Source organism: Salmo salar, chromosome ssa23 (genome assembly GCF_905237065.1).
Source record: "Salmo salar chromosome ssa23, Ssal_v3.1, whole genome shotgun sequence".
NCBI classification, from domain to species: domain Eukaryota; kingdom Metazoa; phylum Chordata; class Actinopteri; order Salmoniformes; family Salmonidae; genus Salmo; species Salmo salar.
The window spans coordinates 6,967,025-6,994,710 of NC_059464.1; the positions used below are offsets into that span (position 1 = coordinate 6,967,025).

The 27,686-nt window shown below is 41.6% G+C and overlaps 1 protein-coding gene across 2 annotated transcripts in view; it reads left to right on the top strand.

Moving 5' to 3' along the window:
- The first annotated feature begins 1,291 nt into the window (after window positions 1–1,291).
- Window positions 1,292–27,686, top strand: part of LOC106583985 (microtubule-associated serine/threonine-protein kinase 2) — a 103,510-nt gene continuing 77,115 nt past the window's right edge. The window contains exon 1 of one of the 2 annotated variants that reach the window (XM_045706498.1): window positions 1,292–3,833. In XM_045706498.1, the coding sequence (XP_045562454.1) occupies window positions 3,756–3,833 (78 nt within the window). In that variant the 5' untranslated portion in view covers window positions 1,292–3,755. The remainder of the gene's footprint in view (window positions 3,834–27,686) is intronic. The other variant, XM_045706499.1, reaches the window with a different exon arrangement.

The following is a 27,686-nucleotide window of genomic DNA, read 5'->3' on the forward strand; positions in this document are numbered from 1 at the left end:
CTAGAAATTAAGCTCAGGTGCATCCTGTTAACATTGATCATCCTTGATGTTTCAACAACTTGATTGGAGTCCACCTGTGGTAAATTCAATTGATTGGACATGATTTGGAAAGGCACACACCTGTCTATATAAGTTCCCACAATTGACAGTGCATTGTCAGAGCAAAAACCAAGCCATGAGGTTGAAGGAATTGTCCGTAGAACTCCAAGACAGGATTGTGTCGAGGCACAGATCTGGGGAAGGGTACCAAAAGATTTCTGCAGCATTCAAGGTCCCCAAGAACACAGTGGCCTCCATCATTTCTAAATGTAAGAAGTTTGGAACCACCAAGACTGTTCCTGGAGTTGGCCGCTCAGCCAAACTGAGCAATCGGGGGAGAAAGGGCCTTGGTCAGGGAGGTGACCAAGAACCTGATGGTCACTCTGACAGAGCTCCAGAGTTCCTATGTGGAGATAGGAAAACCTTCCCAAAGGACAATCATCTCTGCAGCACTCCACCAATCAGGCCTTTATGGTAGAATGGCAGATGGAAGCCACTCTTCAGTAAAAAGGCACATGACAACCAGCTTGGAGTTTGCCAAAAGACACCTAAAGACTCTCAGACCATGAGAAACAAGATTCTCTAGTCTGATTAAACCAAGATTGAACTCTTTGGCCTGAATGCCAAGCATCACGTCTGGAGGAAACCTGGGGCCATCCCTACGGTGAAGCATGGTGGTGGCAGCATCACGCTGTGGGGATGTTTTCAGCAGCAGGGACTGGGAGACTAGTCAAGATCAAGGGAAAGATGAACGGAGCAAAGTACAGAGAGATCCTTGATGAAAACCTGCTCCAGAGCTCTCAGGACCTCAGACTGGGGCAATGGTTCACCTTTCAACAGGACAACAACCCTAAGCACACAGCCAAGACAACGCAGGAGTGGCTTCGGGACAAGTCTCTGAATGTCCTTGAGTGGCCCAGCCAAAGCACGGACTTGATCCCGATCTAACATCTCTGGAGAGACCTGAAAATAGCTGTGCAGCAACGCTCCCCATCCAACCTGACAGTGCTTGAGAGGATCTGCAGAAAATAATGGGAGAAACTCCCTAAATACAGGTGTGCCAAGCTTTTAGCGTCATACCCAAGAAGACTTGATTCTGTAATCGCTGCCAAAGGTGCTTCAACAAAGTACTGAGTAAAGGGACTGAATACTTATGTAAATGTTATATTTCAGTAAAACAATATATAAATTAGCAAAAAATTCTACAAACCTGTTTTTGCTTTGTCATTATGGGGTATTGTGTGTAGATTGATGAGGTGAAAAAAACGATTTAATACATTTTAGAGTAAGGCTGAAACATAACAAAATGTGGGAAACGTCAAGGGGTCTGAATACTTTCTGAATGCACTGTATTTCCAATAAAATGGTAGATATACACTCAGCAGCCAGTTTATTAGGTACACCACTAGAGAAAGTGAGTCACGTGGCTATGGCTCGCTACAGTATATAAAGCAGGCAGACAGGCATCGATGAATTCAGTTACTGTTCGATTGAACGTTACAATGGGCAAAACGAGGTACCCAAAATGAATGATCGTCGGTGCCAGGTGCGCCGGATCCAGTACCTCAGAAACAGCCACTCTCCTGGGCTTCTCAAGCACAATGATGTCCAGGGTTGATCGAGAATGGTGAAGAAAAAAAAGAAAAAAATCCAGTGGCAGTCCTGTGGGCGAAAACAGCTAGCTGATGAGAGGTCGAAAGAGAATGGCAAGCTAACAGGTGGGCCACAAACAGACAAATAATGGCACAGTTCAACAGTGAGAATAGTTTGACAAACAACGGCATCTCGGAATGCACAACTCATCGATCCTTGTCCCGGATGGGCTATTGCAGCAGACGACAACACCGGGTTCCACTCCTATCAGCTAAAACAAGAAGAAGCAGGTCCAGTGGGCACGCGATCACAAACACGGGACAATTGAGGCATGGAAAAACATTGCCTGGAACATGACAGTGAGTTCAGTTTACTTAAGTGGACTGGACAGTCCCCAGACCTCAACCCAATGGAACATCTTTGGGATGACATGGAACGGGCTGTTCGCAGCATGAATGTGCCATTGACCAATCTGCAGCAACTGCGTGATGCCAAAGCCTCAGAATGGACCAACCTCCCTGTGGAACGTTTCCGAAACCTTGTAGAATGCCCCGAAGAATTCAGGATGTTCTGTAGGCAAAGGAGTGTTCAACCTGGTACTAGATGGGTGTACTTAATGAACTATGTAGATGTAAGGCATTGAAGCCATCAGTCGGCCACCTACTGTAGCTGGTCAGCTATAGTGATTACTTTATTAGGAGAGATTGCTGGTATTCATAGGATTCTTGTTTTGTTTATAAATTACGACACACAAAACCAATGTGAATAACACTTTAGAAATATGTTTATATACTTCATCATTGTTAAAACAACAAAAACAAAATGATGGTCTGTTTTTTTTATGTGTCTGGTTTAGAAGGAACCACATCAGAATGGCAGGAGTGTACATTAAAACAGGAGTGTTGGCAGGAGTGCACATTAAAACAGTACATAGCAGGAAGTCGGGGTCTGGTGTCAACGGCAGAAGCAAAATTTTTTTTTTGCATGTGTTATACAAAATAAGATGTTTTAGGGAGAAGCCTTTCAATAAAAAGGAATAAAATAACGTTTTCTATAAATGTTGTCCAACACTATTAAAATAAACTTCAATAACTGAACAATTATATAAAGTGGTCGATAGGGAGAATTATACGTGGAAAATGTCACATGTAAAAAAAATGAAAAGTAATGAGCTTGGCAGCTGGTTAGATCTTTACCCATTTCAAACATGAGATGGCAGCCGTTACCAACACATTCGCTCTTCTTGCCTAGGGTCTAACGCCAAGGGCTGCATGTTTTGTATTCAATTCGCACAATGTCTACATATGAAAAGCTGATGACAGATCAGATCTGAATTACTTTAGTATGTGTTAAATACAACTTGAAGACATGCAGAACCTAGACCAGTGGTCTATGATACTATGAGCGGGAGGTAATGCGGTTGAAACGTGAGAGGAGATTCAGCAGGAAGCGAATCGTGACTGCAAATTGTGCACACAGATCACCAACCACCGGCGAGGATGGAAGATTGACAATTTAAAAGAATAGGGAGGACAACCGAAAGAGACATTCATCACCTGTCAAGAAAAAATGACAAGTGTGACAATGACAACGTCAGAACGTGTATTTTGCAGGTAGCCAGCCACGATGCTAGCATAGCTTGCTATCTATCTGTCTGGGGACTGACAGCGAGGTCACAGGGCTGCGGAGAACTCGGAAAATGTTTATCGTTTTTGGTGTACTTCTCCTGTAATTTTTCGACCTCGCCTTAAAATTTTTGCGCGCTAGATAATAGGTAGCTAGCAAGGTTCTCTCAGTAGCAAGCGATCTAGCTGTTGTGCGTAAAATACTGTATATAGACAGGGAAATACGACCACCGGGTGGCTTGTAACTACAGCAACCAAGTGACTGACAGCCTGTCAAAAGCTTTGACGTTAATGTATTTGAACGGGGATGCATTTTTACGGTCAGATTTGGTCCAGTTAGACTCTATTTAATACAACGTCAGCAGCTATAAATTTCAAGTTTTCGAAGGAAATGTGAGGAAGATGCTAATAAAGTTAGTTAGCTAGAAGCAGATCTAAAGTTAGCTAGCTACAGTAACTGTGAAACACATTTCATTGGTTATTTTTCCACGTGAGAAAATGAAGAGAACCGAAAATAAAAACAAAAGAAAACTAATTCCGGACCAGCAAGAACGAACCGGAACAGCAGAGAAAGATGTGAGTTGTCATAGTTTCAGTAGCTAAAGACAGCCAGGTTTGGGTCCCACGAATGTAACATAACTTGTTACCTGTAAAAATGCAGAAAACAAGAATCTTCTTTCTACTTTGATCAAATATTAATATGTTCTTGCTTGTACTGGGTATTGCAGTCAGTGGTTATTGAATGTACTACCTATAAAGTTACATGTACATTTGAGTCTTTTAGCAGACGCTCAGAGCGATTTCCAGTTAGTACAGCGTTTCCCAAACACTGCACGTTTTGGTTTATCCCTTTACACTACACAGCTGATTCTAATTGATCAAAGTTTGATAATTAGTTGATTATTTGAATCAGCTGTGTAGTGTTAGAGGACCAAGTTAGTGCATTCATTCTAAAATATATATTAGTAGCTAGGTGGGACAATAACATATCACATTCATATTCTCAGTTAACTCACCAGGTAAAAAAAGGAATAAATACAAATAAAATGGCTAGAACGTTGTTGGGGTGCTGAACTTTTGACCGGTAGAGAGAGAGAGAGAGAGAGAGAGTGTGTGTGTATGTATATATATGTATGTATGTATGTGTGTATATATATATATATATATTTAAAAAAAAATCTTACACAAAAAATGTAAAAAAAAATAAAAAAAAAATGATAGTCCCACTAAGCGCAAACCAGAGACAGCGTATCACTGCAGAATGCTGTGGTAGAAATGCTGGTTATATATACAGTATCAGTCAAAGGTTTGGACACACCTACTTTTTCTATATTTTTGCTATTTTCTACATTGTAGAATAATAGTGAAGACTTCAAAACTATGAAATAACACATATGGAATAATGTAGTAACCAAAAAAGTGTTAAACAAATCAAAATATGTTATATTTGAGATTCTACAAAGTAGCCACCCTTTTCGTTGATGACAGCTTTGTACACTCTTAGCATTCTCTCAACTAGATTCACCTGGAATGCTTTTCCATCAATCTTGAAGGAGTTCCCACATATGCTGAGCACTTGTTGACTGCTTTTCCTTCACTCTGCGGTCCAACTCATCACAAACCATCTCAATTGGGTTCAGGTTTGTTGATTGTGGAGGCCAGGTCATCTGATGCAGCACTCCATCACTCTCCTTCTTGGTCAAATAGCCCTTACACAGCCTGGAGGTGTGTTGGGTCATTGTCCTGTTGAAAGCCAATGATAGTCCCACTAAGCGCAAACCAGATGGGATGGCGTATCGCTGCTGAATGCTGTGGTAGCCATGCTGGTTGTGTGCCTTAAATTCAAAATAAATCACTGACAGTGTCACTAGCAAAGCACCTTCACACCTCCTTCTTCATGGTTGGAACCACACATGCAGAGATCATCCATTCACCCACTCTGCGTCTCACAAAGACATGGCGGTTGGAACCAAAAATCTCACATTTTGACTCATCAGACCAAGGGCCTGATTTCCATCGTTCTAATGTCCATTGATTGTGTTTCTTGGCCCAAGCAAGTCTCTTCTTATTGGTGTCCTTTAGTAGTGGTTTCTTTGCAGCAATTTCATCATGAAGGCCTGATTCACACAGTCTCCTCTGAACAGTTGACATTGAGATGTCTGTTACTTGAACTCTGTGAAGCATTTATTTTGTCTGCAATTTCTGAGGTGCAGATAACTCAAATTAACTTATCCTCTGCAGCAGAGGTAACTCTGGGTCTTTCTTTCCTGTGGCAGGCCTCATGAGAGACAGTTTCATCATAGCGCTTGATTGTTTTTGCAACTGCACTTGTAGAAACTTTCAAAGTTCTTGAAATATTCCGCATTGACTGACCTTCATGTCTTAAAATAATGATGGACTGTTGTTTCTCATTGGTAATTTGAGCTGTTCTTGCCATAATATGTACTTGGTCTTTTACCAAATTGGGCCATCTTGTCACAACACAACTGATTGGCTCAAACACATTAAGAAGGAAAGAAATTCCACAAATGAACTTTTAACAAGGCACACCTGTTAATTGAAACTTCTTCTGAGCGCCAAAGCCATAAAACAGGGATACTGGGTTTTGGGATGTCTATTAGGGATACATGAGGATTGGGGATTCACTGCCAAGTAGATCTCCTGGCTGTCTCGTTCTCATTAAGCGTGGAACATGATGTATGCTGCTTAGTACTGGTCCAGGGCCAGTTGGATTTTTCCTCCTGATGGTTTACATGGAATTGGGTCAGGGAAATCTGACTTGAAAATATCTGACCAGTTAAGTATTGTTTTTGAATTGGCCTGTGTCCTACTGTTACATGGCACATCTCTGGGTTTGTTTGTACATCTAGTTAGATATACAATCTATGAGTCACATGAGGTGAGTACTGTGTTTTGACAGTGTGTTTAGTCTAGTGTGTGTGTGTGTTTGTCTGCCACTCCCCAGCCTGATTGGGGCTCTAAACCCCTGGGCAGCATCCGTCTAGGAGCTTCCATTCCAGTACCGACCAACTGTTTAAAAAAACTAAAAAAACATCCTGCTTCCCTTTGTTATTGGACACAAGGCCTTTAGTTTCCAACTGGGCACAGTCCAGACCCCCTAATCACAGGTAACCTGCTAACGACTTCCCAAGAACCCCAGCTAGGCTAGGACGTGAAGGAATTCTTCATTTAACTACCCACACACTTCCTCCTCCAATGCAGGCTATCAAGAGGACTGCAGAGAGAGTTACTGTGGCAGTAGGGCTGTTAAGTGTCTCAGATGAGGCACTTAATTTGTAGATTGCTCTGCTCTTCATCTTCTTCATTGTTTTGTTTTGTACAATTTCACATCTTGAATTAATATTGAGTAAACCCCCATCAGTAGCCGTAGGGTTTGTGTGTGTGTGTGTTTGTTCATGTGTGTGAGCTTCTGGTGGCTGATGAGCTCTTAAGGCGTCTGCATGCTGCCCAGCCGGAACAGTTCAGAAGAGTGTGTGCATGTGTGTTATGTCATTTTGAGATTTTTGTTTGTTTTGGACTTTGGTGAGTTTTTTTTTGGGGGGGGCTGTTCGGGTACACACAAAAAAATTCTGGAGGCAAGCCGAAGTCTGTAGCCAAAGTCACATTTTTTAATTGAGAAATACCGCACTAAATATTTTAGGTGTAAAATTGCGTGACTAAAATCTCCTTTCCAAAACGTCAAAATGTGTTATTTTAGATTCATTTGGACTATTTTGAGGAAGTGTATAGTGGCTACGGCGTCTCCATGACAAACAGTACAATTGCTGCTTTTTTTCTCATTTTTCAAGCGAAGGTCTTTTAATAAGGGAGTATGCGAGCACACTCGTTCGGTTCAAACTAGTCTAGGCGCCAGCCGAACTGAATCATGCTGACCCCTTTTAAAGCATTCTTTGAGACTGAATAGCCTGGGAGCAGGGTTGAGTAGTAACGGAATACATGTAACAGTAGTTACGTAATATGATTACAAAAATGTAAACTTTAATCAACCCGGATTACTTTAAAAAAAATAAGTGTAATCAGGATTACAGTTATATTTAAAAAATATAATAATAATAATATTTAAAAAAATGCTGATTTACATTTAGGATTACTTAATCTAATATCAATAGGAAAATTTGATAACATTGTCGGTCTTGCTGTTATTTCACTCACCCTCAAGACTTCTCACATCCTCTCAACTCAGCAAGATTCTATTGTCCAGCTGATCGATGACCCATCAAGTGTAGATGGCTTCTTTTGTATTCCAGTTGATTGAATGAATAGGTAAGGTTTCCAAATCATTTACACCTGGCCCACTGGTCAATCAGACATTTGTAGCATATTACAGTCCTCTTGAACTCTGTCTCTGAGTAGCGGGAGAGAAAATGCTTTCTGATTGCTGGACGCTCTGGCCGAGGAGTAGGTTTGAACCAAGTGTTCTGACCTCAACGGCAGTCAAGCACCCAATCTAGCTGGCTAAAGTTGGCTAGCTTGCTAGCTACTTCCAGACACAAATAAGAACACCTCTCTGACTATTTTACTCACCCTAGCAGAGTTGGTTAGGCAGTTTTCATGTTACCTAGAGCGTTGGTGACTGTCACTGTGCTGCTGGCAACAATTTAATTACATTGTTTTGCCAACATTTACTGACACTGTTCATATTCAACAGGTGTTGAGCGTTTGTAAATTCATCAGTTATTCTGCACTCTGGCACACTCAGACCAGAGTGCTCTAAAATCAGAGTAGATAACCAGAGTGAATTTACGAACAATTTGTAAACTGGAAATTGATCGCCCAAACAGATAATATTTTGCTAAAACATTATAATTTCAAACCTTAACATATCTCTCTATTATGCGTGGGAATACTTTGGAACAGATTTCCAAATTTAAAATAATTTGGAGCTGATTTGCTAGTGTTTTTAGAGAATTTTATGTCTCAAAAATAAAATGTTTTTTAATTTTTTATTTATTTAGAAAACTTGAGGGGACAAATAAAATCACTGCCAGTTGGGGAACCCTGGCATAGACCTATACATTCAATTTACTGTTAGATAGGCCTATCAGTTACACTGCAACCTATCAGTGATAATTAGGCTATATTTAGAGTTGGCAAACTAACCACTTCCTCATGTGGTGAATTAGTCCCACATTAATTATTTTAGGTGATATTAGTGCCCAAAAAGATGTAAGCAAATTCATCTCTATATTGAAAAAAATCTGAACATTTTGGAACCCTAATTTTGAATTTTGCCCTGTTGTCTGTCAAACCAAAAATTCATGACAATCACTGGTTAAGGTTGCACATCAAAGTATCTTGAATAATGCATTCCTGCTTGGACATGCTAATTAGTTTAACCCCGTAGAGTCGATTGTAACATAAAAAAACTCCCCATAAAAATCCGTTAGTGTAAGTTAAAGATCTTAAGGGCGGTGTTTGTCAGACCATGAAGCATCCCGAAAATCGGTTTGACCTACAACCTATACCCCACAAGTGTCACGGGACTTGTCTGAAGGTAACCAGTACCAGTTTAAAAACAAATGTGTGCCTACTGAATAATTGGGTTAAGTATGAGTGAATAAAAAATAAATATATATAATTTCCTAGATCTAGGACAAACACGGCAAAACCTGGTTTCTTATTATTTTTTTAAAATTTTTACGGTCTTTTTTGCTATTTATGAATGTGTTATTCAATGCACTTCTCTGGGCCATAGTAGTAAATGCCAAATTCTATTAATTTGTGTGTGTGTTAAAGGGGTCCTAAAATTCAAAATCAAATAGCCAAATGATCCATAGTATGACAATTAGGGATGCGTGATATATCGGTGAACATATCGGAATCGGCCGATATTAGCTAAAAATGCCAACATCGGTATAGGCCGATGTCTAGTTTAACGCCTCTGTGCAAAACCGATGTCAAAGCTGACGTGCATACCTATATAACGTAGGTACATGACGTTTTGACGCCACGTAAAATGTTGCGCTAAACGTGCAACACAGCATTCCTAAACTAGCCCACAATGTCTGCTGTGTGGATCGAGCAACAAAATTTCAGCGAGACAACTCAAAGACGAAATCCATTAAAGCCAAGATAATGGAATTCATTGCCCTTGACAATCAACCGTTCTCTGTTGTGGGTGATGCTGGTTTTCACCGACTGGTTGGGCACCGGTACAAACTAGCAAGTGCGCTATTTTTCAGATGTTGCTCTACTGGAATTACACAGTAATGGCGTCACTGCGATTAGCTTCACGACACATACTATGGAACGCCGTTTGGCTCTTTGTGTGTCAAAAAGATACAGTAGCACTGTCAAAGCTGTACAAAAAAGTCTGCAAACTTCGGCCACGAACGATGTGTTTACAATACAGCGTTGGTAATAAAGCATCATTTGTTCGACCGCAAGTTCTGGGGAAGCTAGATTTAGCTTGGTACCTAGCTAGCACCAATACAACCAACCTGAAAAAAATGACCAGTAGAACCTGCAGTCATTTTCATTATTCTTAGCAATGATTTAGGAATCCATGTAAATATTAGCTAGGTTGCCACTTGTTGTTCGCCTATTGAAATTGAACTTCAGTTCATGAAAATAAATGGCTAGTCAGCAACTTAACTCTGTTGCCCAACGCTAACGTAATAAGCAGCCAGCTAGCTTCACCTGGCTGGTGAGGCTCGACCGCACCGGGTTATGTGTTGTGAAGCTAGCCACAATAAGGATTAGGCACAATAGTGACATTTGCGGTTTGCCTTCAAAATAAAAGTATGTCATTGACAGTAATGCAAATGAATACAAATAGTAGAATTATGCCATACTTTTATTTTGAAGTCTAAACGCAAAGTCCACTATTGTGGCTAATCCTTATTGTGGCTAGCTTCACTTAGATGGGTCCGACCACCATTAACCAAATAAGAACTGTCTTATAAATTAGGGTTATTTTAGATGATGACACCTAGCTATATAGATAGCTAGCTAACCATAACTACTGAAACAGATGTGTGTTATTTGACGTGTATCTTTTTTGACTCGAAAAGACCCAAACAGCGTTCCATAGAAATCTTGGTTGAGAATGAAATGACTGAACAAAATGAACAACAAAACAGCACAGCAAGTAAGTGAAATAAATAGGTTTTGATTATGTTTTACTGATAATGCGGACATATGTAAATGCCAACAAAATAACTTTTTGGTCAGTGTGGTGTGTGTAAACTTTTTATTTAGCTAGGCAAGTCAGTTAAGAACAAATTCTTATTTACATTGATGGCCCGGACGACGCTGGGCCAATTGTGCGCCGCACTATGGGACTCCCAATCACGGCCAGATGTGATACAGCCTGGATTCCAACCAGGGACTGTAGTGACGCCTCTTGCTCTGAGCTGCAGTGCCTTAGACCGCTGCGTCCATCTGTGTGTGTTAACTATTTAACTGTACTAGAATGCTTAAAAGGCTGCAAAAATTGTAAATATTGGTTATCGTTATCGGGTTTTTTGGCAAGAAAAATATCGGTATCGGCCAAAAATGTCATATCGGTGCATCACTAATGACCATCTTAAAACAATTCCATATGTCAGCTTAGATAAACCCCTGGGTAGCATCCATAGGAGCTTCATGCCCAGTACATACCAGCTGAAAAACATCCTGCTTCCCTCAGTTATTGGACACAAGTCCTTTAGTTTCCAACTGGGCCCAGTTCAGACCCCCTAATCACAGGTAATCTGCTAGTGACTTCCCAGGGACCAGAATTGCAATTACATTTTGAGATGTTGCTCAACTGTCAGTATGCTTGCGCTTATCAGAATGCTTCTCTCCCTTCATTCTGTGTGCAAAGAGGGGAGATGGCGTTAGAGCCAGCAGCGAAAGAAGCAGGTTAACCTACTGTTGACCAAATAATGGTTTTAGAACCCACAAATCTGCAAGAACGTTGTGTAGCATAGTAACCAAAAATGGCGACGGAAGGAAAATTGCTTCGGTAAGAGGAGGGCAATGTTGGTGTCTGTAATTTTCGGTTTATTGTCCCAGCTCTACTGATTTACTTTATTTTTCATGTAACTGTAATCGGTAACGGATGACATTTTTCAATTAATCCACCCAACCCTGACTGGTAGTAACGGAACCCCTCCTATGTTTTTCTCCTTCCTTCCCTCATCTCCTCTTTCTCTCCTCTCCTCTCTGTCTTCTCTTCTTTCCCTTTCTTCACCTGGGGCCTGACAATTAAACATGAACTATGGTTTGATTATGTGAACAAGTGCAACAGATATTCTCCTCTTTTCTCTGATTTGTTTCTTGGGGTTGTGAGTGTTAACACGGCAGCTGCTGCTGCTCTTCTTTCTGTGCACTTTGAAGATATACATTACTACTGTATCATAAACTCCTCACCAGGGATGCCAGACACCCTCACTAGATATAGGCTAAACTAAACTGTCTTCGTTTTCCCTCCAATTTAAATCCATGTGTTGTGTGTTAGGACAATGGGGTATGCAGATAGGGCAGTTCCTTTGAACACTCATTCCCACTAATCCCAGGCTCCAATTACAACATAAACTGGGCCCCCTGTCCGGTGGTTAGGAGAAATGTTTAAGGAAAAATCAGAAGCACTTCTCTCTTTGATTGGAAGTACCATCGGTTCCAATTACATCCTGTTCCGGCAGCATGCAATGAACACAGGCGTCAGGTGTCTTCTCCTAACAAACATATTATTTTAATTTAAAATGTAAGAAGCAAAGCGAAATCTCTCCATTTATTTTGCACCAAGTTGCAGCAAATAATTGATTTATCAGATAACATACAAGCCATCAGTGTATAAGCTATCCTGTTTTACAAGCCTGTTAACTAAGACCACGAACATGGCTGGCAGAGGCGACCACAATACGTGCAGCAAAGACTTAGTCGGTACTGATCGCACATCCATTATATAAGAGTTTTACGTGAAGAAATCGCCATAGGTTTTGATCAAAAGTTGAATCCGATCCAAGAATCAATTGAAGGGCTCAAAAAAGCATGGGTGCAAACTCAAAATCTGGGAAATCTAGAGACATTAGCAACAGATTTCTCCCACTGGCTTGTAGAGCTGGATAACAACTATGCGGAAATCAAAGCAGAGCACATGTCATTAATCAAATCCAATTTTATTTGTCACATGCACATGGTTAGCAGATGTTAATGCGAGTGTAGCGAAATGCTTGTGCTTCTAGTTCCGACCATGCAGTAATATCTAACAAGTAATCTAACCTAACAGTGTCTCAACATCTACCTTATACACACAAGTGTAAAGGAATGAATAAGAATATGTACATAAAAATATATGAATGAGTGATGGCCGAACAGCATAGGCAAGATGCAGTAGATGGTATAGAGTACAGTATATACATATGATATCAGTAATGTAGGGTATGTAAATATTATATAAAGTGGCATTGTTTAAAGTGGCTAGTGATACATTTATTACATCAATTGTTCTATTATTAAAGTGGCTAGAGTTGAGTCAGTATGTTGGCAGTGATGGCTGTTTAACAGTCTGATGGCCTTGAGCTGTTTTTCAGTCTCTTGGTCCCCGCTTTGATGCACCTGAACTGACCTCGCCTTCTAGATGATAGCGGGGTGAACAGGCAGTGGCTCGGGTGGTTGTTGTCCTTGATGATCTTTTTGGCCTTCCTGTGACATCGGGTGGTGTAGGTGTCCTGGAGGGCAGGTAGTTTGCCCCCGGTGATGCGTTGTGGAGAGCCTTACGGTTATGGGCGGAGCAGTTGCCGTACCAGGCGGTGATACAGCCCGACAGGATGCTCTCGATTGTGCATCTGTAAAAGTTTGTGTTTTTGGTGACAAGTCAAATTTCTTCAGCCTCCTGAGGTTGAAGAGGCGCTGCTGCGGCGGGGTCGAGACCCAGGGTCTCGATCTTAATGACGAGTTTGGAGGGTACTATGGTGTTAAATGCTGAGCTGTAGTCGATGAACAGCATTCTTACATAGGTATTCCTCTTGTCCAGATGGGTTAGAGCAGTGTGATTGCGATTGCGTCGTCTGTGGACCTATTGGGGCAGTAAGCAAATTGGAGTGGGTCTAGGGTGCCAGGTAGGGTGGAGGTGATATTGTCCTTGATTAGTCTCTCAAAGCACTTCATGATGACGAAAGTGAGTGCTACAGGGTGGTAGTCATTTAGCTCAGTTACCTTAACTTTCTTGGGTACAGGAACAATGGTGGCCCTCTTGAAACATGTGGGAACAGGAGACTGGGATAAGGATTGATTGAATATGTCCGTAAACACACCAGCCAGCTGGTCTGCGCATACTCTGAGGACACGGCTGGGTATGCCGTCTGGGCCTGCAGCCTTGCGAGGGTTAACACGTTTAAATGTTTTACTCATGTTGCCTGCAGTGAAGGAGAGCCCGCAGGTTTTGGTAGCGGGCCGTGCCAATGGCACTGTATTGTCCTCAAAGCGAGCAAAGAAGTTGTTTAGTCTGTCTGGGAGCATTAAAGGAAGACTGACAACAAATCGAGGATCATAGTCGGAAATTCAACATCCATGTGCTGGGCATTCCCGACATAATTAAAAACAACAACCCATTAATTTGTTATTTTCTCTGCGAGGTGTTCAGCTGCGACGAACTTGGACACCTACCACCCGCACCGGGCCGCGCACATACAAGCCAAGTTGTATGATCACAAGGCTGTTTAGCCTGGAGACGAAGCAGACCATTATGCGGCTGGCTGGTGAGGCTGCTGGCAATATGAAGTACCAGGGCCAGAGAGTGCACATTTATGCGGATCTCTGCTGAGATGGTGAAAAAGAGGACATCGTTCAACGAAGTGTGTACGCACTTGTGGGATGCAAAAGTGAGAAAGCTGCTATTTCCCTGCAGGCTGATTGTCACTTTCCGGGACATCACGTTTACTTTCACGGACTCCAAAGACACCAAGAATCACAATGCATGTAGAGGTAATCAAACTGGCCTGACGAGCAACCGCTTTGCCAGTCTCCCGTCTAATCATTCAGACAGTAGCCTAGCTCTACTTCCATTCTGATGGAAATATGTATTTTATTTTGGCTGCTGTCATTGATGGGTTATGCAGCCTCTTAAGATTCAAGTAGGCCTAGGCTACAGCAGACCATCGCCTTATGATTTCGACCGAAATGCGTCACAAAGGCTTTTTATTTTGCTGTATTAATTTGGCCAATGGATAAATATTTTTCTGCTCGCCCATCAGTCGATAGGTAAAATGATTCTATAGATTCAAACTGAGCAGACGACCTGTTAATGAGGCCAATGATCAACAAGCTGTTTCTATTTTTTTGCAGCATATTATTATTATTAGACTTTTTTTGGGGCCATAATGGACAATCATTGGTCGTCTTGGCACCGCTCTGTGGAATCAAGCAGAGCAGACCACTCCGACTTGGTCCAACTGACTGAGACTTGGTCTAATAGTTGACAAACTTTTTTTGAACTGATGATCTACCAATAATTCAATAATGTTGTTTGGAGCCCTCTTATGTATATGGTTATAACGATCCAAATAATCTAGGCCTATACAATATCTAATACCATTTAAAGTTGTATGGCCATATTAGGATGGATTACGGTCAGATAATAAGAATCCTTTTCATTTTTCAGGGAGCATTATTGGGAGTGTAGGGGATGCTTTTTTTCCTCATGTCTTGCTTGTTATATGTGCTTATTGTGTTGTGGTGTTATTTTGTTTGTTTTTCCTGTGTTTATTATGTCACTCCGAAAATGATTATGAATTTCAAAATGAAATGCTCAAATACAACATAATGTGAATGGTTTGGGAAGCACTTTGAAAAAGAAAAAATATTGTCTTTATTTGAATAAAGAGAGAGTAGACAGCTTTTCTACAAGAGACCCATCTCTTTACCAACTGCTCATGAGCAACTTCGATCTGTATGGCTTGGCAAAGTGTTCTATTCCTCATTTACATCCAACTCTAGAGGTGTTGCCATCCTGATTAGTATATTAGTGTATTTTTCCCCAGAAGAAATGAAGTCTGATAACAATGGTCGGTTTATTTTTGTTAGATTTCCTTGACAACGTTGAGGTCATCTTACTAAACTGCTGCTTCCCTAATCACGATGACTCCAAGTTTGTTAATGATCTCACCGCCATGGTGTCACAATTTCCTATCTTTTGGGGGGGTTTAATTGTATTTTAGATGCCAGTTTTGATCAATCATCGACTAATGTCCAATCATTGTCCAATATGTCTACAGCGCTTGTCCATAACACAAGATTTGGGACTTCAAAAAGTATGGAGAACAACACATCCTAATGAATGGTGCTTTTCTTTTTATTCTCATGTACACAAATCCTATTCAAGAATATATTTTTCTTTATTCCATAATTTGTAATTGTGTTTATTATACTATAATTTTATCTAACCACTCTTCACTTTTTCCATTGAATTTGAGGAACCTCCTGTGACACAAGTCTTGAAGATTCAACATATTGCTACTGGCAAATCATTCATTTATTGACTACGGTATGTTAATAGTCACTTCGATATTTTCTTTGAAGTGTACCGGAACACAGCAGTACATTTACATTTTAGACATTTAGCAGACGCTCTTATCCAGAGCGACTGACAGTAGTGAATGCATACATTTCAAACATTTTTATATTTCCCCCCCCCCCCCGTACTGGTCCCCTGTGGGAATCGAACCCACAACCCTGGCGTTGCATACACCATGCGCTACCAACTGAGCCACACGAGACCAGTATGCCCTTTAATGATCTGGGATACCCTGAAAGCCTACATTAGAGGGAACATCATAGCGTTTACTTCTTCTCTAAATAGGAACACTATAGATTAATTAAAATATACTGAAAAGGACATTAAACACTTGGAGAATCTGCATTTGGTTACTGAAGACCCTCTCACACTTCGCCAACGAGAGATTAAAAAAAATGAGATGCAACATTTTGAATACTCACGCTATATAACGATCTATTTGGAAAAACGACAAAAAACATATTTGTAATATTGTCTACATTTTAGAAAAATAGTGAAGACATCAAAACTATGGAATAACACACATGGAATCATCTAGTAACCAAAAAAGTGTTAAACAAATCAAAATATATTTTAGATTCTTCAAAGTAGCCACCCTTTGCCTTGATGACAGCTTTGCACAGACTTGGCATTCTCTCAACTAGCTTCATGAGGAATGCTTTTCCAACAGTCTTGAAGGAGTTCCCACATATGTTGAGCACTTGTTTAGCACCAATTGTTGAGCACCAATTGAGCAACATCTCAATTGGGTTGAGGTCGGGTGATTGTGGAGGTCAGGTCATCTGATGCAGCACTCCATCACTCTCATTCTTAGTCAAATAGCCCTTACACAGCCTGGAGGTGTGTTGTGTCATTGTCCTGTTGAAAAATAAATGATAGTCAAAGCCAGTGTGTTAAAGTAGGGGGACTATCTGATTTACAGAATAATGTTATACATTTCTTTGCTGCAAGCACAGACAGATCCAATATATATTTTTCTTGTTCCATGGAACTAGTTCTCTAGTCCCAAATAGACACACGATGGGTGTGAGAGGGATAGAACTCTATAAACATTCTGAAAATGTATTGATTACTGATTCCCAAAATATTTAAATAAGATTGCATGTCTAAAACGTGATAAAGTACCCGCTTGCCTCTTACAGCGCTAACAAAGCAAAGACATTTCAGCATTCATTTTGTGAAGTTTTTCTGGTGTATAGTAAACACTGTGAATGATTTTTAACTGAGAGAGTTTGTGTCTGAGGTTGTAGGAACATTTGTGTGCTTTCAAACATACACTGAATAGAATAAACACAACATGCTAAAAGGTAAAAAATGTGTCTGAATTACAGTATTAGACCCAAATCTATGGATTTCACATGACTGGGAATACAGATATGCATCTGTTGGTCACAGATAAGGTAAGGGGAGTGTATCAGAAAACCAGTCAGGTGTGGTGTGACCACCATTTTGCCTCATGCAGCTCGACACATCTCGTTCGCATAGAGTTGATCAGGCTGTTGATTGTGGCTTGTGGAATGTTGTCCCACTCCTCTTCAATGGCTGTGCGAAGTTTCTGGATATTGGCGGGAACTGGAACACACTGTCGTACACGTCGATCCAGAGCATCCCAAACATGCTCAGTTGGTGGCATGTCTGGTGAGTATGCAGGCCATGGTTGAACTGGGACATTTTCAGCTTCCAGGAATTTTGTACAGATTCCTGCGACATGAGGCCGTGTATTATCATGCTGAAAAATGAGGTGATGGCGGCAGATGAATGGCATGACATTGTGCCTCAGGATCTCGTCACAGTATCTCTGTGCATTCAAATTGCCATCAATAAAATGGAATGGTGCTTGTTGTCTGTAGCTTATGCCTGCCCATACCATAATGCCACACACGTGGTCTGCGGTTGTGAGGCCGGTTGGACGTACTGCCAAATTATCTAAAACGACGTTGGAGGCGGCTTATGGTAGAGAAATCAACATTAAATTATCTGGCAACAGCTCTGGTGGGCATTCCCGCAGTCAGCACGGCAATTGCACGCTCCCTCAACTTGAGACATCTGTGGGATTGTGTTGTGTGACAACTGCACATTTTAGAGTGGCCTTTTATTGTCTCTAGCACAAGGTGCACCTGTGTAATGATCACCCTGTTTAATCAGCTTCTTGATATGCCACACCTATCAGGTGGATGGATTATCTTGGCAAATGAGAAATGTTCACTAACCGGGACGTAAACAAATTTGTGCACAAAATAAGAGAAATCAGCTTTTTGTGTGGCAACCATTTCAATAACTGGAATGTAGTTCAATTGATACAAATCATGTACATTCTATTGAATTGGTCTTGTAAAGGTTTGGGGTTGAAGGTGTGTGTGTGTGTGTGTGTGTGTGTATATATATAGACATAATCTCTGTATTGGACCAATTAACTTTGTCAATGACAGGAGGAATAGAATTGAGTATGAGGGGTCTTGGAGAAAGACATCATTGGCATTCAATGATATAACATGGATTTATTCTAATTGTAATTCCTTCAATTTGGTCATGTGCTCTAATCTTGACGGCAAGCGGTTCTATGACCAAAGCAAAAAGTCTGGCCGGACAACCTTGACTGGTCCCTTGAGACAACAGGAAGGGGGTTGAGTATTTAACTACTGCCATTGGTAAAGTGTAAATAATTTGAATCCAAGAGATACATATTGGACCAAAATTAAACCTTGATAAGGTAATTCCTCTCCACGCTGTCAAATGCTTTTTCAGCCTTAAGGGACACTAAAACATTTGGGGTCTTAAGATCATTATTATGAAAATGAATGCCGACATATTGACGAAAATGATCAGAGGAGAGACGACACTGTACAAAACCAGTTTGGTCTGTGTGGATGAGATTGGGCAGCACAGACTCTAGGCGCAGAGTTAATATTTTAGCAATCAATTTATAATCAACATTTTAAAAGTGACACTGGTCTATGGGAGGAGCACACCGTGTGATCTTTCTTTTTCAGTAAAGTATGAGGAAGCTGTTTTTTCTCCAGACAAGTCTTGATCAAATGGAGAAAAAGAGGAATCAACCTCTCAGAGAATTGCCTACATTATTCTAAGGAAACCTATCTAATCCTGGTGCCTTTCCATTTTGGAGGGAACCCATAGCATGTGATGGTTCCTCAGTAGTAATGTCTTGATGTAAATTTAGCTTTGCTTCTTCGGATAAAGTTGCTTGATTGATATCTTTCAGGAAGGCATTAAGAGTCACTGAGTTACAATGCAAACTAGAGGAGTACAAGTCTTCATAGAGTTGTCTTAAAAGTTTCATTAATTTGAAGTGGATCTACTGTAACATTTTATTTTTCTTCTGTTTCTTTTTTTATTTGCCATGCTAGTAATTTGCCAGCCATTTCACCTTCTACATACAGTACCAGACAAAAGTTTGGACACACCTCATTCCTGGGTTTTTCTTTATTTCTTACTATTTTCTACATTGTAGAATCATAGTGAAAACATCAAAACTATGAAATGACACATATAGAATCATGTAGTAACATAAAACATTTTAAACAAATCATAAAAATATTTTAGAGGGCCTCCCGAGTGGTTCGAGTCCAGGCTCTATCACAGCCGGCTGCAACATGGAGACCCACGGGGTGGCGTCGTCCGGGTTAGGGGAGCATTTGGCCGGCAGGGATGTTCTTGTCCCTTTGCGTACTAGCGACTCCTGTGGTGGGCCGGGTGCAATGCACGCTGACACGTTCGCCAGGTGTATCCTCAGACACATTGGTGTGGCTGGCTTCCGGGTTAAGTGGGCATTGTGTCAAGAAGCAGTGCGGCTTGGCTGGTTTGTGTTTCGGAGGACGCACGGCTCTCGACCTTCGCCTCTCCCGAATCCGTACGGGAGTTGAAGCGATGGGACAAGACTGTAACTACCAATTGGATACCACGAAATTGGGGAGAAAAAGGGGGTAAAAAATATATCATAATAAATAAAAAAAATAAATATATATATATATATTCAGTTGTAAGTTTACATACACCTTAGCCAAATACATTTAAACTCCGTTTTTAACAATTCCTGACATTTAATCCTAGTAAAAAATCCCTGTCTTAGGTCAGTTAGGATCACCACTTTATTTTAAGAATGTGAAATGTCAGAATAATAGTGATTTATTTCAGATTTTATTTCTTTCATCACATTTCCAGTGGGTCAGAAGTTTACATACACTCAATTAGTATTTGGTAGCATTGCCTTTAAATTGTTTAACTTGGATCAAATGTTTTGGGGAACCTTCCACAAGCTTCCCACAATAAGTTGGGTGAATTTTGGCCCATTCCTCCTGACAGAGCTGGTGTAACTGATTCAGGTTTGTAGCCTCCTTGCTCGCACTTGCTTTTTCAGTTCTGCCACAGATTTTCTATAGGATTGAGGTCAGGGCTTTGTGATGGCCACTCCAATACCTTGACTTGGTTGTCCTTAAGCCATTTTGCCACAACTTTGGAAGTATGCTTGGGGTCATTGTCCATTTGGAAGACCAATTTGCGACCAAGCTTTAACTTCCTAACTGATGTCTTGAGATGTTGCTTCAATATATCCACATAATTTTCCTACCTCGTGAATCCATCTATTTTGTGAAGTGCACCAGTCCCTCCTGCAGCAAAGCACCCCCACAACATGATGCTGCCACCCCCGTTCTTCATGGGTGGGATGTGTTCTTCGGCTTGCAAGTCTCTCCCTTTTTCCTACAAACATAACGATGGTCATTATGGCCAAACAGTTCTATTTTTGTTTCATCAGACCAGAGGACATTTCTCCAAAAAGTACGATCTTTGTCCCCATGTGCAGTTGCAAACCGTAGTCTGGATGTTTCATGGTGGTTTTGGAGCAGTGGCTTCTTCCATGCTGAGCGGCCTTTCAAGTTATGTCAATATAGTACTCGTTTTACTGTGGATGTAGATACTTTTGTTCCTGTTTCGTGTACGCGTCTCCTTCCTGGGCTGTATAATGGCTGTGTGGTCCCATGGTATTTATACTTGTGTACTATTGTTTGTACAGATGAATGTGGTACCTTCAGGCATTTGGAAATTGCTCCCAAGGATGAACCAGACTTGTGGAGGTCTCCAAAAAAATTGTTGCGGTCTTGGCTGATTTCTATTGATTTTCCCATGATGTCAAGCAAAGAGGCACTGAGTTTGAAGGTAGGCCTTGAAATACATCCACAGGTACACCTCCAATTGACTCAAATGATGTCAATTAGCTTATCAGAAGCTTCTAAATCCATGACATCATTTTCTGGAATGTTCTAGGCTGTTTAAAGGCACAGTCAATTTAGTGTATGTAAACTTTTGACCCTCTGAAATTGTGATACAGAGTGAATTAATCTCTGTAAACAATTGTTGAAAAATGACTTGTGTCATGCACAAAGTAGATGTCCTAACCGACTTGCCAAAACTATAGTTTGTTAATGTAACAGTGTAGGTTCCGTCCCTCTCTTCGCCCCAACCTGGGCTCGAACCAGGGACCCTTGCACACATCAACAACTGACACCCCACGAAGCATCGTTACCCATCGCGCCACAAAAGCCGCGGCCCTTGCCACGCAAGGGGAAACACTACTTCAAGTCTCAGAGCGAGTGACGTCACTGATTGAAATGCTATTAGCGCGCACCACCGCTAACTAACTAGCCATTTCACATCGGTTACATTAACAAGAAATTTGTGGAGTGGTTGAAAAACAAGTTTTAATGACTCCAACCTAAGTGTATGTAAACTTCCGACTTCAACTGTATATAGATTTTAGATTCTTCAAAGTAGCCATCCTTTGCCTTGATGACATTTTTGCACACTCTTGGCATTCTCTCAGCTTCATGAGGTAGTCACCTGGAATGCATTTCAATTAAGAGGAAGACCCAGAGTTACCTCTGCTGCAGAGGATAAGTTCATTAGAGTTAACTGCACCTCACATTGCAGCCCAAATAAATGCTTGACAGAGTTCAAGTAACAGACACATCTCAACATCAAGGACACTGCGTGAATCAGACCTTCATGGTCAAAGTTCTGCAAAAAAAACATTACTAAAGGACATCAATAATAAGAAGAGACATGCTTAGGCCAAGAAACACGAGCAATAGACATTACACCGGTGGAAATCTGTCCTTTGGTCTGTAGTCCAAATGTTAGATTTTTAGTTCCAACCTCTGTCTTTGTGAGATGCAGAGAAGGTGACCGGATGATCTCTGCATGTGTGGTTCCCACCGTGAAGCATGGAAGAAGAGGTGTGGTGGTGCTTTGCTGGTGACACTGTCTGATTTATTTAGAATTCAAGGCACACTTAACCAGCATGGCTACCACAGCATTCTGCAGTGATATGCCATCCCATCTGGTTTGAGCTTAGTCCCACTATCATTGGTTTTTCAACAGGACAATGACCCAAAACACACCTCCAGGCTGTGTAAGGGCTATTTTTGAACCACACATGCGGAGATCTTCCGTTCACCTACTCTGCTTCTCACAAAGACACGCGGATGGAACCAAAAATCTCAAAAATCTGCTCATGTTTCTTGGCCCAAGCAAGTCTCTTCTTATTATTTGTGTCCTTTAGTAGTGGTTTCTTTGCAGCAATTCGACCATGAAGGGCTGATTTCACGCAGTGTCCTCTGAACAGTTGATTTTGATGTCTGCTACTTGAACCATGTGAAGCATTTTATTCGTGCTACAATCAATGTTCAGTTAACTCTGAAGTTATCCTATGTAGTTTGAGGTAACTCTGGTTCTTCCTTTCCTGTGGCGGTCCTCATGAGAGCCAGTTTCATCATAGTGCTTTATGGTTTTTGCGACTGCACTTGAAGAAACTTTCAAAGTTCATAAAATGTTCCGTATTGACTGACCTTCATGTCTTAAAGTAATGATGGAGTGTCGTTTCTCTTTGCTTATTTGAGTTGTTCTTGCCATAATATGGACTCTTTTACCAAGTAGCGCAAATTAACTTTTAACAAGGCACACCTGTTTAATTGAAATGCATTCCAGGTGACTACCTCATGAAGCTGGTTGAGAGAATGCCAAGAGTGTGCCAAGCTGTCATCAAAGCAAAAGGTGGCTACTTCAAAGAATTTAAAATAAAAAATAAATGTGTATTTATTTAACACTTGGTTTTTACATGATTCCATATGTGTTATTTCATAGTATTGATGTATTCACTATTATTCTTCAATGTAGAAAATAGTACAAATAAAGAAAAACCCTTGAATGAGTAGGTGTGTCCAAACTTCTGACCGGTAGTGTATATAAAGTTCCAGCTAGGTTCTAAGATAATCTCTGTCTGCAGACAGAACTGTGCATACTCCATGTAATTAAAACACACACACTGTGGGCTTCTGGATAAACACTCTACTCTCACTTTAATCCAGATAGAATTAAACAGGCCGCTCTATTGGAGAATTATTACTAAGATTACGATGTAATGCATGGGTTGTGTTTCCTTTATAGTGATGGGGGAAAAATCGTTTTTATCCGTTATTATTTTGTACTCTCGATTTGTAAAACCCCACCCCCCCAAACAATTTTGCGCTAGTCAGCTGTACCTGCCCCAAAACTCCAGTATTTTTCATCGTATGGCTTGTTCTCCATGTTCTTTTTAAATAGTGACTCAACATGTTTGCAGCACCCTTAGAGTTGTTTATTTAAGCAATAAGGCCAGAGGAGGCGTGGTATATGGCCTATATACCACGGCTAAGTGCTGTTCTTAAGCACGACGCAACGCGGAGTGCTTGGAGACCGCCCTTAGCCGTGGTATATTGGCCATTTATCACTAACCCCCAAGGTGCCTTATTGCTATTTTAAACTGGTTACCAACGTAATTAGAGAAGTAAAATAAATGTTTTTTCATACACGTGGTTTGATATACCACGGCTGTTAGCCAATCAGCATTGAGGGCTCAAACCACCCAGTTTATTATAGACATTATTTAACAGGTATATTGACAGTGCACTACTTTCTCTTGTACAGTAAGGGGAGAAGAATGTGCCTATTTGAAATCTAGAAAAATGTGTCGCTTGCGACATGTTACATTTTCTTTAAAGTAACTCATGCTAGAAAAGGTTGGAAACCCCTGCACTACACAGTACCCACCTATCCCAGGGACTCAGGTGGCTTGACATTGGGATTGGCAGCCCCCAGAGGGACTGAATGACTGACGCATGAGGGCATTGTTTTGCCGTGTGTGTTTGGATTATTTTTTTTGTACAGAACAGGAAGCTGTAGCTTTGCTCTGGGAACTGTCTCCTGTGTGTCATCTCCTATCCAGGATACAACACCACTTTCTCATTGTGTGTTTGTGAGGCTGAACACTGCCTGTGTGTGTGTGTGTGTGTGTGTGTGCGCCTCTATTGATCAAGCCTGTCTCGGCCGATCTGTGCTGCGTGTCAGTGAGCCTGCTCTGTCTGTGCTGCTGACAGCTAGCTACCCATGGGCGGCAGAGGAGTAGTGGTGCCGAAAGACAGCACCAGGGCCTGGCCAGCCAACCAGCCACCTCCAGACCTGCAATGCGCAAGCTGAGCCTCATCCCAGTGGAGGCTAGTGACTTGATAAATTGAGGACGATGGGAGACCCAAGGTATAGGCGCGGACTGCATGGAGGCGACAAAGCGTGTTTCAAAACTCGTCAAAGACAAATGATTTTAACAATTAAAAAATATATATAATGTAAACATTTATAGTAAAATATTATGAGGAATGAGAGGGCTACTTAGTGTTGGGAGGTGATCTCAGCAGTGATTGAAGGAGGTTGAGGCATGAGTTGAGGTGTTCAGAAGCTTCAGTGCAGGACAGGCTCATCATGGATGGATGGTGTTGGAGAAGAGCTCAACTCTTCCACTGAGGACAGGATTTGACTAGGAAGACACAAAACAATAACACAACACAGATAAGAGCTAAGAGTTGGGCTAGTCTAAGCAAGTGTAACCGGTGTGAAATGGCTGGCTAGTTAGTGGTGCGCACTAGTAGCATTTCAATCGGTGACGTCACTCGCTCTGAGACCTTGAAGTAGTTGCTTCCCTTGCTCTGCAAGGGCCGCGGCTTTTGTGGAGCGATATGTAACGATGCTTTGTGGGAGACGTTTGTCGATGTGTGCAGAGGGTCCCTGGTTCGAGCCCAGGTAGGGGCGAGGAGAGGGATGAAGCAAAACTGTTACATTGTTGCGGATCACTGGTTGCTGCGGAAAAGGAGGAGGTCAAAGGGGGGTGAGTGTAACCGGTGTGGAATGGTTAGCGGGGTGCGTGCTAGTAACGTTTCAATCGGCGACGTCACTTGCTCTGAGACCTTGAAGTTGTTCTGCGGCTTTTGTGGAGCGATAGATAACGGTGCTTCGAGGGTGACTGTTGTCTGTGTGCAGAGGGTTCGGGGCAAGGAGAGGGACGGAAACAATACCGTTACACAAGGATCAAAATCACGTTGGTTAATAATGTGATTGTGTTTGTTGGTTTATGTGATCAACTCCATATACAGTAATGAGAGAAGTGCTTGGAGTAGAAACATTCAATATGCCTGTGGATGAGGGCACATGAGACATGGCTTCAGTTGACATTGGCAACACTGGACTCCACTACACTACCAACTCCTCAGTAAGGAAAGTAGCTATTGGCTGTCCTAAATGTCGCTAAGTGACATCATCACCTAATTTGCATTTGATATGGACTGAAGCTGTCTGGTGAGCCTTGCTATGAGCACCAGCTACATGATAATGTTTTGCAGCTTTTTGGCACATCAGCTGCTTACTCATTTAAGTCAGCTCCCTCAGTTGCTGAACCTGCCATAGAGAGCCTTGACCAAAATGACGATGACCCACTCTTTCTGTGAGCCAGCACAGCCTGTGTGTGTGTGGAGGGGGGTCAAAATAAAATAAAAAAATTAACCTGAATTAGGGCCAGACTAGTTACCATAATTTTCTCACATTGCCATTAGAAAAAACTGTCATTGTCTCTTTTGGTCCATTTAGATTGTTAATGTAGATTGTATACAATTTTTTTTTTTAAATGTTATGGTTAAAAATGTTCATGTTTTACTGTGACTTGTTGTAGGCTCCTAAGTGGACCATAAGGTTAAAAACCAAACCAAATTAAGAAAACTAAACTAAAAAACAAAATAAAAAAATAAAATAAATTAAAAAATAAGTAACTCCGCCAGAGTGTCTCTTTTGGGACACTTTTGCCGGTCCCAAGCCCAGATAAAGGAGGGTTGGAATTGTGACATAAAAAAAACAACAAGAATCGACAGAATAAAGTTCATTTGTAGTTCTAAACATATTTAGGATGTTTTTTACTCACTTTGTCTCTCCCACAACGTTATTCCTCTCTCCTACAGCGTCCATCACAATTACATGCACATGGCCAATTATGTACAGGATGGAGTTCAGGGTCTGCAAGGACATCCGATTTCTAAGTTTGCTTTTTACCACACTCATCTGGCTGAATACTCTCTTGACTTCAGCATTCGAGTGTGGCAAGGACAACACAGACACAGCAGCCATGGCAAGTTCTTGAAACAGGTTGATATCAGCTGCATCCCTGAACTTCATTCCATTTACTAAGATGGATGGCATGCCATTGCTGGACAATCTTGTCTATCTCTGCAGGGGAGTAGCCAAGGAGCTTGGCTATTTTTTCTATTTCTCCAGGGCTCTTATTGTGCTTTAGAGTTTCCTCCACATTGAAAACTGACATGTACTGCAATGCTTCGATGTTGTCCGGCAGTCTCACCCTCAACTCATTAGTGGATTAACAGGGCTAAGGGTTAAGCTAGGTGCTTTCATATGGAGATGCACATTGATTTGCTACTGTGCATTGAATACATGCATCATCAAAGAAGTCAATGTTTATTTATAAAAAAAAAAAGTTTTACCCCTTTTTCTCCCCAATTTCGTGGTCTCCAATTGGTAGTTAGTCTTGTCCCATCGCTTCAACTCCCGTACGGATTCGGAAGAGGCAAGGGTCGAGAGCCGTGCGTCCTCCGAAACACAACACAGCCAAGCCGCACTGCTTCTTGACACAATGCCCCCTTAACCCGGAAGCCAGCCCCACCAATGTGTCGGAGGATATACCGTATACCTGGTGAACATGTCAGTGTGCATTGCACCCGGCCCGCCACAGGAGTCACTAGTGCGCGAAGGGACAAGAACATCCCTGCCGGCCAAACCCTCCCCTAACCCGGACAACGCTGGGCCAATTGTGCGCGCCCCGTGGGTCTCCCGGTCTCGGCCAGCTGTGACAGAGCCTGGACACGAACCAGGATCTCTAGTGGCACAGCTAGCACTGCGATGCAGTGCCTTAGACCACTGCGTCACTCGGGAGGCCCAGAAGTCAATGTTAACACCAGAGATAACAAGTGTGTGTTGTTTACAGTAGAACATAGTCATACTGTGTACATCGAATCAAATGTTATTCGTCACATGCTTCGTAAACAACAGGTGTAGACTAACAGTGAAATGCTTACTTACGGGCCCTTCCCAACAATGCAGAGAGAGAAAATAGAGAAATAATAGAAAAGTACTCATAAATGCACAATGAGTAACAAAAACTTGGCTATATACACGGGGTACAAGTACCGAGTTGATGTGCAGGGGTACGAGGTAATTGAAGTAGATACTTTTGGTCATATAGTGTATGTGGACACCTGCTCGGTGAACATCTCATTCTAAAATCATGGCCATTAATATGGAGTTTGTCCACCCTTTGCTGCTATAACAGCCTCCACTCTTCTAGGAAGATGTTGGAACATTGCTGCGGGGACTTGCTTCCATTCAGCCACAAAAGCAGTAGTGAGGTCGGGCACTGATTGTTGGGCGATTAGGCTTGGCTCATGGTCGGTGTTCCAATTCATCCCAAAGGTGTTCATTGGAGTTGAGGTCAGAGCTCTGTGCAGCCCAGTCAAGTTCTTCCACTCCGA